Below are 14,968 nucleotides of genomic sequence, written 5' to 3'. Positions count from 1 at the left end.
ACTTAAAACCAAAATTTAAAAAAAAATATCAATTATTGTTGCTAAAGTTATCTTATTAACATGCAGAAACATCATTATTGATTAAAACAGAAGACACTGATAGCCTTTAAGAATTTAAATAAACAAGAAATCTATTTGTAAAAGTTATATATCAAAAGAAGATTAAATGGTTTTCAATATTATTAAATTTTTTTAACAGAGGAAATACTTCTTTAATTGTTTTAAGGTCCACACAATCATTAAATTTCTTGAGATAAATTTTTATCTTATCTAACTCTTCATAAAGATATGTATGAAGGCAGAGCGGGGAAATCTGAATTGGAATTTTTAATGATTTAGGCTGTCTTTATGTTTTCAGTTATCATCAACAAAAAAGAAACCATATGTTTTGTCAATAGTTTATTATTTTTTTAAAGTATTGAATGTTTTACCTAATTCCTCAAACTACTGGTTATGACTGTTTACAACCAAAATGGTCACTTAGACTTCGATTTTAAATAATTTTTTTTATACAAAGTTTAACATTTTATAGTTTTCAAATTAATTTGGTTCTTTCTTTTAAAATATATATATATATCAAATTAAAAATAATGAATTAATTTAACAAAAATTATTTACCACTGTCAAAAGAAGTCCAATCTGTGTTTTGTAACATAATTAACAAATCTTTATATGTGTAAACTAAACACGATTCTAACTCTTCTTCCATCATAAAATCATTTAAAGCAGCGTATCTGTGTACAGGAGTACCGATGGAGTGATTAGTTAAAATATCACAAATAGTATCTATGGTAACTTTGTAGGGATTCAATCCTCGATTATCCTTATTGTATTGCACAACACCAGCAATGTTGTCAGCTAAAGTTTCAAATAAACTCTGAACATCTTTTTTATTATGAACATCTATTTTTTCACACAGCCTGTAAATAGAAGGACAACTTGTTAAAAAAATTGCTAGCACTCATACTAACTTAAAATAATAATTAAAAAATTCACAAACTAAAGTATAAGGCAAGAAAAGAAAACAATTGTTTCAAGCCAGTACTAACATTTTAACCGTTAAAAAAAATTAACAAAAGAATATAATCTTGTTTGAAGATAGTCTTTATCAGATTTTTTATCAATTAACACTACAGTTGTATGAAAGATTCAATTCCCATCATGGCGGTCATTTATAAACTACTTAATTTACACTTTGCCAATAAGTGGTATATTTTTATAATACATGGGCCAAAATAAAAATGGTGTAATAAGAAAATAATAGTCCACTGACTTTTATTTAACTTATTCACTTTCAGAATTTTGGAATATTAGTTAGGTGGTCTATTAGTTGTCTGGAAAAGGGGTAGGTAAATGGGGTTTTGCCAATATCTCAAAAATATAAATTTTAACAAAAGATGTTATAAAAAAACTACATATTTTTTAAAACTTTCAAGATTTCCAACAAATCTCATTTTTTGTTTTACTCTGTATAATTAAAAGTAACCAAATATACCATTTTTAAGGTTTTCAATTTTTTTATACTGATTCCACTGTGTTACATTAAATCATTTTTTGTATGATTATCTAGAAAACTAAGGATCTAATAAAATAAAATAATACAGATAGAACAATCAAAAGCACAAAAAAGAAAAGTTTTAAAAATATTATTTTCCTACAATTTGAAAATGTTGTTCTTTGTATATATTCAAATTTTACATTCTTTAATTAAATATGCAAAAAATTAATTATTCATTAAATATATTTTTGTTGCTGGAAATAACATGATTATGGATAATTGGTTAAAAAACGTATGTTTAACTTCTATTTTTATTTTTTTAATAAAATAATACACTTATGCATTTTTAAAAATGTTATATTTCTGAAAAAGAGAAAGGTTAATATTTTCAATATGTAAAACTTTTAAATATTTATGCACAATGAACGATAAAGTGGCATAAGTTTAATGATTATAAGTGGCCTGATATGAATTATCAATCTGAAAAACAACATAGCAATTCTCAACAAAAACAAGCATCAATTTTACTAGAGAAAGTGATGAAGAAGTTGTTTCCTGCTACCTTCCTCACAAAGACAAGCACTGAGCTACACAAACTCAGAGTAGTAACCAAACCCACTGAAATAGAGATGTTCAAAATTCTGCAAATGCTATCATCACTATGTTTATCATAGACTGGTTGTAAAGCAATATTGCAAGAGAAAGCTAATCTGAATGCTGCCTCTTGAAATTTCAGATACTTTATTACAGGCATACGACTGGGATAGAGTATGAAGCAAGATATTTCTTTCTGTTATATAACAATGCATTACACTGTTGCGTGTTAGAAGTTCAACAAGGATATTGAGAAATGGCACATGTAAAAATTCTTACAAATATAATTTATTTAGTCTTAAATAATTTGCTATATAAAAAAAAAATCAATTATAAATCACAAAGTATAACAGGGCTTGCTTGATCTGTAATAACAGACACCAACCTAACCTTTTGTTCATTCATGTATAATGATGTTTATAGTCCAAATCGTCCACAGTATTCTAGAAAGAATTTCTATGTTGTTGTTTCTTCAGGATATTTCCTTTTCAATCTGCTTGTCGATTTACATTTTTATTTTCTCTCTCTTTCTTATTCCGGCACTTTCTATTACAAGAAGCTTCATTACAATATATATTACTTCAAATGAGGAGGAGAAACTAAATTTACAGGTTTTATAAAAAGATTCTATTCTGCAATAAATACTCACAATTTATTTCCGCTCTACGAAAAATATAAGCTTGATGGTGAAGATAAACTGATGAGAGCAGTTTAACACAGATGAATAATTTCTCACATAAAAACTCAATTCTGTTTCAGGGATCATCAGTTAGTAAAAATCCAGAAAATTTTTTAAACTAAAAAAGAAAGCCATTTGGTATATGGTAGGAATAAAAAAATGTAAAACATATGTTGGCATTCTTTTTAAAATATAACATCAATTGTTCTTTCATTATTCATTTATGAAGTGTAATCAGTTGTAGGTAAACAGAAATTACAAGAAATTTACAGGCTCAAAACTATAACACATATAATGAAACAAGTAAATACAATATAACAACAAATGTAAATTTTTATTTGTAAAAGATTTTAGCTGAAAAATTTTTACACTGTTGAAAAATTCCTTTCCCACCTCAACCATAAGAAATTAGGTAGTCATAAATTTAGTAATGTAATTATTGGGCCTTTGATACTAGAAAAAAATATACTTTTAAGAAACCTTCATTTTTTTCAAATTTTAATAAAAGTGGAAATTTCTTTGGATCCTACATCAGACTGTAAATCATTTACTTCACAAACTGATGTTTCTACAACACCTGAACATCTTAGGTAGTAACAATGGGGAGACTTCACATGTAAAGTAAGATAAAATGATCAAAATAATGTTCAGAAAATCAGTTTATACAAATTACTCAAGTTAGGAACGTTGGGTGCAGCTTCCTTTCATGCTCTTGGAATTTTTAAGTGGCTTTAAATGACCTTAGCAATCAATATCATTCGAAATAATTAATTAAAGAAAAAATAATTCTGAAAAGAAAGTGACAGAAAAAGTGGAAGGAAGTGACAGGAAGAAACAGATAACATAAAACTACACAAAAAAATATAAGAGATAACAATCAAAATCAGCTTACATCCGAATGCTCTGAAAAAACTTTGTATGTTATCTAGAAGAACTTTGTTATCCGTTAACATACTTTGAAACTTATTCACAGAAGTACTGATTGAAGAGAATGGTGTTGATTTCTGTTTATAAATTAAGAGACTCATATAAATTAAGGTTCAAATTCTGCATTGGAAAACAATTTTTTTTTCTTTTTAATACTATAAAATTAATTACTTTTTATTTTACAATGTAAGAAATATACTTAAAAAGATTAAATTAAATTAAATCAGTAAAATTTTAAAATCATATGATAAGTAAAAGTTTTAGTTAAAATGGACCACTTATTACAGATTTATTTTAAAAACAGGAATGAAAATTTGAATATCAGAATCAGAAATAAATTAATAAGTTGTTTCACCATGTTTTTCCATGGATTTGAAACACCACAATCAATGAAGAAACCATTCATTACTAATCCAGACAACTGTTATTATTCATTGATAAGTTTTTTAATTATAAATAGAAAAAAATCCAAGTGGGTCTCAGAAGAGGAAGACAGATCATCTATCTTCTTTCTATCATATATACAGGTTAAATTTCAATATTTAATAGATGATAATGCTAAACAAGATATAAAACGACTCAAAAAAAAAAAAAAATGCATAACATAACAATAAATTTTACAAAAGGTCTTATTACATACTTAAATAATTTATTAACTGTCTGTTGTCCAACAGGATGCTTTAGTAATAACTCAATCTGATGATTTGCATCAATTACTGTCTGCACACAATTATCTCCATAAGTTGCCAAAGCAGCTTTAACAACATTAAAGTATTCTAAAAACAGTAACATCAAATATTAGAAAAGAGTAAATAAAATATAATTATCATAATTATTTATAAAGAAATTGAACTTTTTTTTTCTTCTGCCTTTGATGGATTAAAATAATCATAACACCTTCCAGTACATTTCATTACTGATGAATTATAGATAAGTTCTTCCTTTTTCAAAAAATAGTTCAATAACTTCTTTAAATGTTTGAAGGTGAAATTAAAACAATTACTTAATCAAAAGAAAGACTTAAGATACACTCAAGTAAAATTACTTAATAAAATAAATAAAAAATTCAAACCTCAGAAAAACATACTACATAACAGCATTTTCTTATAAATCTTGTTGCTAGGCAGAATGAACAGTGACTTAAACGTACTTTCAGTTTAATTCAGGGTAAGTATGTATGGGTATGTGTGTATGTATATATATATATATAGTAAATATGAAAATACTCATATAAATGTTGTTTATGAAGGTATGGTTGCAGACGTGTCTTATCTATTAATAAAAGAATTATCATCTGCCTTGTTAAACACTCTGATTGTTTAAACTACTATTATTGAAATCTACTGAAAAGATATACAAGTTATATAAAATAACAAATAAAATATCCTTTAATGTCTGTTTATATCTGTAATGAAAACAAAAACTCAAAACGTTTTAGCAAAATTTTCTTATAAAACTTGAAATTTTTCAATATAAGATTTTATATGATACACAGTCTGTACAAAAAGTTCCAGACTAAGGATAAAAAAAATTGATAAACATTTATTTATATTTAAGCTTCAACAGTCTCCCTTCAATATGATACAATATTTAGATCAGTCATAAAGATCATCAAAAGCCCTAAAGAAGTCTTCTTTTCGTAAGCATAGAGAGTGGTCCAGGACTATAATCTGTCATTTGGGAAAAAAACTGTTGTACAAGACAGCTATAATCATAGCTGTCTTGTACCACGATGTGAAGCAGATCTACCACGATGTGAAGCAGGAAACAATTTGGTTTTATGAAAATGTAGTCGCACATGATGAATTTGGTTCAATAAATCTTTCAGGGCAACTTAGAGACAACAGCAATAATTCATGCATGCACTTGATAACATCAGACCATCGTGAAAATGAGCAAGCCACTCAAAGTCATGCAAATAAGACACAGCTTCATCACTATGTGTTCATTTTATCATTTCAAACATTTTTGTAGTACTTTTCCGAGAAAAAAAATCCTGCACCTACGAGGGCAAGTCAGAAATTATCTACATTTTTTTGTTTTTTATACAAAGGCAGGAGTTCAACATGTACATCAATTTTCTACATAGTCACCTCCCTTATCAATGCACTTGGTGCAACAATCCACAAGCTTGCGTATTCCTTCCAACAAGGTTTTTGGCTGGTTGCAAAGCCACTTTTACACAGCTTCCTACACGTCTAAGTCTGTAGAAGATTGACAACCTCGCAAACCATCTCTGAGTGACCCAAACAGATAAATGTCAGAGGGAGCAAGAGCTGAGGTGGAGGGAAGGTGTTCCAGGACCTCAAAATTGCAATTGGTAGTTTGAACAGTGTGGCAAGCTGTATGCAGGCGGATCTCTCTTGTTACCCATCGCACAGACTTTACAGAAGTTGAGCTTGTTGTGGATAATTTGATGGGCAAAACCGTGACTGATGCTCAAAGAAGAAGCTACTTCATAGATAGTAAATAACTCACCTATTCACCAGAACCACCTCTCGAGCTGAATCTTGTTGTCCATGGTGGATTTTGGTGGGCATCCTGCTCCCTCTTTGTATGTCACACTCTGGCAATTTTTAAATTTCTTAATTCATGAAAAATACTTACGTGATAAAGCACTGTCGCACATATTGTGATAAATGTCTACGGTGACTTTCAGTCCTTTTCATATACTCTGACCAGAAGAACTGGACCACTGCTCATTATTCCTCCAAACTGCTAGCAGAGTGAACATGTTTACACGGTAACAGCCAGAAGGCAAATGATACTGCTGGGATCAAATTTTTGCACACATCACCACAGTCATACCAACTCTAAGCACAGATGCACAGAAGGCAGTATGACAAGCTTGAAGGTGTTTACAGGCAAAAATTTTAATTTTTTACTTATCCTCATATTATGAAGTCACACAAACATTCATCCACCTATGAAATCACCATCCTAACATCCACACAAAATGAATTCATGTTCCAAAGAAATAACGCAAACGGTTAAGTCTGGAAATTGATCACAAATTGCTAAAATCCTTGTTAAAATATATTTACATAAAACAAATACTTTCTACATAATAGTAAATTCTTATATAAAATCACTTATTACCACCACTAAAATTGATAAGATCCATTATCTTATTCAATAGAAATATACAAGTTCTATCTTACCTGATATATAAACAGAAATTCCAGACCACAGTTCATATTTAAGATAGAATGAAATCATTCAAATCATACACTAAACTTCCTGGTTTAAAACATCACAAAAATAAACAAAACTGGGTCTGAAAATGGTGACTTTTTTGTAAAACCACCACAGATTTTATCATACATAACTTATCAAATCATTCTACACAACTCAAACTACTTTCTTTCAATTCCTGACTAAATTACTGTCTTGTCCATCCTAATGAACAAGCTACATGAAGTAGCTGTCAAGCAAGGAAGTCAAATAGAACCCAACATTTTTCCATACTTTTCCCATCAATACTCCATAAACTTTAAGGTAAAAACATTATTTGTTTTTACTTTACATTATTCGTTTTTGACGATACTCTCTTCCAGAGATTAATTTGATGTATGTGGGCGAGCAATTGCAGAAGTGTGACGATCCCAAGTACTTTGGTCTGTTTCTGGGTATAATGATGACAGGAAAGAAACAAGTTGAAAAGACGTCAGAGAAACTAAGGAATAGACTAATGTACTTAAAAGATTGGCTGGGAAGCAGTGGGGATGTTTTTTATAAATGTTAACTTTAACATACAAAATTTATATTAAACCTTTCTTGCTGTATAGATGTGAGGTGCTCACATCTGCAAATTTAACTGAGATGGAAAGGGTGCAAGAATCCTGGCATTGCCAGGATTCTTGCAGTTTGACTGATCCAAAGAACTCTATATTCTTGACTGACCCTGGCACTGCAAGCTGCTAGAAATAATCCGCCATTGGCAATGGAAATTGAACGATTATGATTCTTCAGTATGAGAAAGTAACTAGATTGCCTTTTGACGACTTCTGGCATAGACAGACAGCCATGAATAAACATCATTTAAAAACACAAAAGGATTTTATGCAGCAGGCCAAGAAGATAAGGAAGGAGTTTGTTCTTTCTTGCAGGATAGAAAACCTTGAACCTCCAGATTGTCCATTACATACATTCAACATTGAAGCAGGCTGGATTTAGGTGAGCTGTTGAGGAAATTGAATGTTGATGGGATACTAATGAAGGTCATCATGCAAAAGTTTATGCAAGTCCACTATACCAAGCCATAATGGTCCCATATTTATACTCATGGCTCTTTGACGGAGGATGGAGTGTGCGTTTGAGTTGGTATCTATTGTTCTCTTTTCTTTCATTTTTATTTATCTGTAGGACGACATCAAACTCATTCCAATGAAGAGCTGGAACTAATTAAAATCGATTTAAGATAGCTGTTGGCCAAATCTGGAATTCGCAAGAAAGTAGTATTTTATTGCAATTTTAAATTTGCCCTCTAAGAAATCTTGTTTCATCTTCCAATAATGTCAAAATTATCTGAAATTAGGCAGTCTGCTGGTAGATTAGATCCAGTTATCTTTCAAAGGATACCATCACATACTGAAATTGAAAGAAATGAGAAGGCTGACTGAATTGTTGGCGAAGCGAGGAACCTGAATAATGATGACAAAATATGTAGCTTGCCAAACCACTCCATTAAAAATGTTATAAACCGAAGGTTTAAATGAAAGTTCCTGAATTATCTAACAACTCAGTATATAGTTTAATTAATAGCAAGAATTTAATTCCTGACAATCCTCCGAAGGGAATCTGTGGCAGTCTTCAGAATGACTACCTTGTAGAACATCCTTTCAGGATGAAAATTCATGTATCTCCTGCATGTATAATCTGTAGAAGTGAAGGTTCTATTATGAATTGGGGCTTCATGAGAGTATGTAAAGAACTGATTGATTATATAACATGTCTGATGAAACACAGTACTGGAAGGCTAGAAATCTAGTGAAATTTTATCAATAGCTTGAGCATTGAATAAATAAATAACAAATATACTTGCATATTAAGATAGATATGATAGATATGATAAGATAGATATAACTCAAAATTATACCACGCTGCCTCATTCTTCAGGAAACTTAATCATTAAATTTCATTTAAAGCTTACAATACATTTAAAAAAACACAAACTTTTTTTAGGCTACGTATTTTTCCCTGATTCTTCTCCTCCATTCATTCCTAAACTTAATCAATCTTTTCCTTTTTTTCAATTAGATTTATGCTCTCTTTAATTTATGAAAAGTATTATGTTCTTGGTCTACCTCTTCATTTTTACCTTCCACTCTTCTCTGAAGTAAAGATGGAAATTATTTCTACACGGATGACAAGTATTCTCAGACAGTCTTATGACCATGAAAAATATGCTTTGTATTGAGTTAAATACTCTTAGTAAATATAGATTTATGCTCTCTTTAATTTATGAAAAGTATTATGTTCTTGGTCTACCTCTTCATTTTTACCTTCCGCTCTTCTCTGAAGTAAAGATGGAAATTATTTCTACACGGATGACAAGTATTCTCAGACAGTCTTATGACCATGAAAAATATGCTTTGTATTGAGTTAAATACTCTTAGTAAATATTCTTCCTTTTTGTAATTTTTAGTAAAAAAATCCTCACATATTGACTGAAGTGAATAATTTTATTTAAAAGAAATCAGAAGTATAGTTAATTGATTTTATATCAAAGTAATAGATAAAAAAAGTTAAAAATTTCTTTCTAGCTTAGCAATTACGAAAACTATTTTTAAATTTCTTCTTGGAAACTTAAAAAATGATATTTTCATCATGAAATCAAACTTCAATAAAAAATATTACTTATGTTGATTGATTAATTTATTTACAACAGAGATTGATTTAATAAAAATATTTCTTTAAATGGAATTACAAATCCAAGAAGAGAAGTAAAATCAAAATTAATTAGATAAAAGGGTATGAGTATGCAAATTAGTTTGGTAGGTGAAGCTAAAACATGTGCTGTCACAATTTATTTACAACCTGCTATAGTAAAACCGTCAAAGTAGTCATATAATTTAATATTGTACATATATAAAAATGAATGTTTGTTTGTCCCGTATCCATTCCCATAACAACATTAATTCTATTGCGATGAAACTTTGGTGAGTTGTTGTGCACACTCCTGCGAAGGTTTCTGAATTAATTTGGACCTGCTAGGTGGTGCTGGGGTCGAGATATTTTCAAAAATTGTATTTATGATCCAATTTGGCTCATATTCAGAATATGTTACTTACATGGAAAGAAATACTTCTGCAAAAAAATGGACCCACTAGATAGCGCTGGGGTTGAGATATTTAGAAAAACTGCTATTATGGTCTGATTTGGCTCATATTCAGAATATATATTAGTTATGTGAAATAAAATATTTTTGTGAAAAATGGAGCCGTTAGGTAGTGCTGGGATTGAAATATTTAGAAAAATTGTACTTATGGAGAAATTTAGCTCATATTCAGAATATATATTAGTTACGTGAAAGAAAACGTTTTGCAAAAACTATATCCAACTAGGTGGCGCTGATGTTGAGATATTTACAAAATAAACAAATATACAAACAGAATTTCTTCTTCCATACATATAATTTATAAATTTATAATATAATTTTCATATGTGTCCGCTGTAGACTAAAAAACTACTGGACCAATTTACAAAAGTAAAAATGGTAAAAGAGAAAAGGAAGAAAGGAAACAGTGGAAAGGGGAAATGGAGAAAGGGGGAAATATGGAAATGAAGAAAAGTGTGAAAAGGGATAAAGTGAAAGGTTAAATTTTGTGAATTCCATAATGTTCAGTCTTTTAATGTTTTATCAAACTATCAATTGTGTTCATTTAATATATATATATATATATATTTTTTTTTTTTCTTTTTCAAATCTAGCATTAGTGAAACATTGCCAGGTCTGCAAGTATATATAAATATAAAAATGAATGTTTGTCTCATATGCATTTCTATACCATTCATCCGATTGCGATGAAGCTTTGGTAGGTTGTGTGCACGTCCGCGAAGGTTTCTGAATTAGTTGGACCTGCCGGTATCAAAATATTTTAGAAAACTGTATTTATGGTCCGATTTGGCTCAAATTAAGAATACACATTAGTTAGGTGAAAAGAAATATTTTTGTGAAAAATGGAAAAAGGGGAAAAGGAAAATAGGAAGAAAAGGAAAAACGAGGAAAGAGAAGATGCAAAAAAGGGGAGGTGTTAAATTTTGTGAAGTTCCATAATGTTCAGTTTTTTAATGCTTTATCAAACTTTAATTTGTGTTCAAATAATCTATATACACTCACATGTAGCAATGGCGAAGCATTGCTGGGTCAGCTAGTAGCTTTATACAAGATTTTCTTCAAACATTTATACCTTAATGTATTACAGTTGCAAGCTATAACTTTAACCTGCAACCATTCAGTTCATTTTAAAATAAATAAAAAAACTAAGCAGAAAAAACATCTCAACTAGACTGATAGTACAGAAAAGAAGGCTTTATTTATTATGCCTTTACAATTCTGTCTGTAACTATAATGAACATTGATAAATTTGTTAAGAAACAGTAAAATAAATAAAAATTATTGAGAACAAGAGCAAATACTTATTTTATTTGAAGCAACAACACATAAACTTTTTATCTTAAAAAACAGTAAAAAACATGATGAAAAATAATTTCATTATAGAAAATTCTAACATACATACATTTTACTTACAAAATTAATAAACCTAAATACATTTTCTTAACATTAATTTCTTTTTTTACCTGAAAAATCAGCTTTAGCCAAAAGTGGTCCACTACTGGATACAGCTGCATGTACAAGATGGGGATATTTAAATCGTAGCCATGCAGCTAAAGAACCAGGATAAGAACCACCAAATGCAATCCACTTATTGGCATTAGTTAGACCATATTCTGCCTTCATACCTTGAATAAAGTATGCTAAATCAGCAAGAGCCTGCTCACTGCTTAAATATTTCAAATTTTCTGTACTTACATCTCTGTTAATAAAAAAATGAAGATTTATTAAAGAAAAATTTTTTTATAAACAAAAAAGGCAAAGTAATAAATTTTATTAAAATAATAATTTTAAAATGTTTAGATACTGAAAAACAACATTTTCCAGCAGCAATTATATTTATTTTCCTGGGTATATAGTAATAATGTGTAGCTATTCGTGTGTGTGTATGTGTGTATATATATATATATATATATATATATATATATATATATATATATATATATATATATATATATATATATACAAACAGGTGCTATCCAAAAGTTCGGGGAATTTTACCATAAAAATAAAATAGCTTACCATAACTTATAATTTCCACTGTCTCCTTCAAAGTAATCCCCTTGGGCATTGATACAGTTTTTCCCAGGATTCCATGCATCCCTGGAAGTCTGCAGGTGTAAGTGTTCGAAGCACATTCTGTGTTTCTTTCTGAATCTCCTCAATTGTGTTAAAATGATGGCCTTTCAATTGAAATTTTATTTTCGGTAAAAGAAAAAAGTCGCACGAGGCAAGGTCAGGCAAATAGGGTGGGTGGGGAATCACTACCATATTTTTGGAGGCCAAGAAATTCCAAATGGCTAGCGATGTGTGCGCGGGCGCGCGTTGTCATGGTGCAGAACCCAGCTGTTGTTACCCCACAGATCTGAACGTTTGTGCATAATGCTTTCACATAACTGCTTAAAAACTTCACAATAGAACATCTCATTGACAGTTTGACCAAGAGGAACAAATTCCTTATGGATAATGCCTTTGATGTCAAAAAAAACGATTAATCATCATGGACTTCACATTGCTGCGAACTTGGCATGCTTTTTTGGCCGCGATGAACTTGGCGACTTCCACTGCGACGACTGCTGCTTAGTTTCAGGGTCATACCCGTACACCCATGTCTCATCACCGGTTATGATGTTGGAGATGAAGTTAGGGTCATCTCTTGCTGAATTTTTCAATTCACTACAGACAGCTACGCGATTTTGTTTCTGGTTGCTGTTCAACAGTCTCGGTACAAATTTTGCAGCAATGCATCTCATGTTCAAACTGTCTGACAAGATGTGTTGCCGACAAGATGACCCATATGACATTTGTACGATTGCACAAACATCATGGATTGCTTGTCTACAATCTGCAACAATAGCCTCTCACACTTTCGCGATGTTTTCCGGTGTTGCGCTTGTTGATGGTCTTCCTGAACGCTCATCATCATCATCAATCTTTTTTTGCCTGGCATTACACAACTAAGATCATCTGATTTATAAAATGCCTGAGTACATCCAACTATGTTTTGATCCAGAAACTTTTCAGGTTTAGGGTTCATGACAGAATCCCTTCTTTAACTAGCTGTTTTGCCTATTGTATCATGTAATTGGTAGTTTCTGGGAATTCATCTCGCACTTTTTTGATGCTCCACCTTCATGGAGAAGAAGAGTAAGAATTTTAATTTAAGACTTCTATTCATTGTACAATTAAATTTTTCTTTCAACTCTAACAAGATTTTGCTATCATGTTCAACTTAAAGTCTAAGAGTTTTTACTATTTACATTGAACATTTTTTCCCTAATTTTTGCAATCTATTTGGCAGGATATGTTTTTTCTTGTAATCTTTTAGATTGTTCAGGTGATTGCCCAATACTCACTAGACAACTCTCATTGAGCTTGTCTAATGTATAATTCATTTCATCATAAAGGGCTTATTCACCATCATCTGCTTCTTCTTCTGAAACTTTATTACTAATTGAGGCAAGTTTTTCAGACACTTAACACAAATCTTTCAACCACTTTCTAAACTTGGATTTTTTCTTTCATCCATGGTAACACTTTTCTTAAATTCTTAGTAACATTATTATGACCTACTTCCTGAAATTGATTACAACATTTATTATTGTAAAAAATTGCTGTACTTTAAAAGACACCTAACTTTTAAAAAAACTGCAAGTAACTAACTAACAATCAATAAACGAACACTGAATATCTTGACTTCAGGGTAGGCATATTTATAGAGTGCTCATGCTTTTTTTACATCATGTTATTCTACAAATAAATTATTTAAATAGAACAAATATTTTATGTCATATTTAATATTGTTTTTCACTAAAACACTGGACACAGAAAAAAAACCTGATGATATAGTAAGCTTCAATACATATGTATTTCAATTTGAATTAATTATTCTGAATCATTACATTACACCATCATCGGTCATTTGATTGAGTTGAGATATACTATTTCTTATTACCAGACAAAACAAATGAGCAATATATTACCTCATTACTTTTAGTCTCTTTTTGCGAGACTTTTTTTGGTTTAGCAAGTTCAGCCAATAAAAATTTAAGTATTTACCACCTCAAAACCCTACAAAAAAGAGTTTTTTGTTAAAACATTGATACATATTTTATATTTTTTCTCTTGATACCAATGTAGTCCTCCCCAGTTTCAAATTTACACAGCTATTTTATAATATAATGATGAATAAAATATATTTTTCATAAAAAAATTGAAAACCTGTTCTTTCTGAAATTAAAGATCAAAAGTCAAAGGTGGTGACCTTGAAATAAATATTTGTGTAAACATAGCTTGTTTATATCATATGAAAGAGCATCAAATGATTTTTAAAATAAGTCTAAGTTTATCATTCTACCTTAATAAATAACAAAATTATGTCAACCAATACTATTGCTGCAAGTTAAAATTTGCCATTTTCCAGCAAATTTGAAGGGCTCTAAAAAACGGTTTAATAGAGATCTGAAATTCATCATTTTCTAATAACTCCATCAACAGTTAATTCATACCAAATTTCATGAAAATCCCAGTTGGTTGGGTTGTGAATGGCTATCCTTGTTGATTTGACATGAAATGACCCATAGGTATTTTTTCATCTTTATCATTTAATACTGATAATTACAATGATAAACTTTTTATTTTCAAATCTTACAGTCTTTTTAGTTTAATTATTATTGTGATTTTAATGCATTAATATTAATACAAATAGTGTAACAAGAAAACTATTCACTAAGATATTATTGATCTTAGAAATGTACGATTTAATTTTTTGATTTTATATTATTTTAAAAATTCATTAAAAAAAATTATTATTAATTTTTATAGAAGCTGTAATACATTACAAATTACAATAATAAAAAAGGAAAAATTAAAATCTAAATTTATTGACAGAAAAAAATATTCTACACAATAACATTTCTTAATAAAACAGTAA

General features: G+C 29.7%; 1 protein-coding gene across 2 annotated transcripts in view; it reads right to left on the bottom strand.

Moving 5' to 3' along the window:
- LOC142328585 (putative serine protease K12H4.7) overlaps nucleotides 1–14,968 on the bottom strand; it is a 54,674-nt gene that overhangs the window by 14,380 nt on the left and 25,326 nt on the right. For both annotated transcript variants that reach the window (XM_075372354.1, XM_075372355.1), the window contains exons 4-6: nucleotides 11,502–11,737; nucleotides 4,339–4,474; nucleotides 619–920 (exon numbers count right to left, since the gene is read on the bottom strand). In XM_075372354.1, the coding sequence (XP_075228469.1) occupies nucleotides 619–920; nucleotides 4,339–4,474; nucleotides 11,502–11,737 (674 nt within the window). The remainder of the gene's footprint in view (nucleotides 1–618; nucleotides 921–4,338; nucleotides 4,475–11,501; nucleotides 11,738–14,968) is intronic.

The sequence above is a fragment of the Lycorma delicatula genome, chromosome 8 (genome assembly GCF_047948215.1).
Source record: "Lycorma delicatula isolate Av1 chromosome 8, ASM4794821v1, whole genome shotgun sequence".
NCBI lineage: Eukaryota > Metazoa > Arthropoda > Insecta > Hemiptera > Fulgoridae > Lycorma > Lycorma delicatula.
This window is presented reverse-complemented; position numbering and strand designations above follow the sequence as displayed.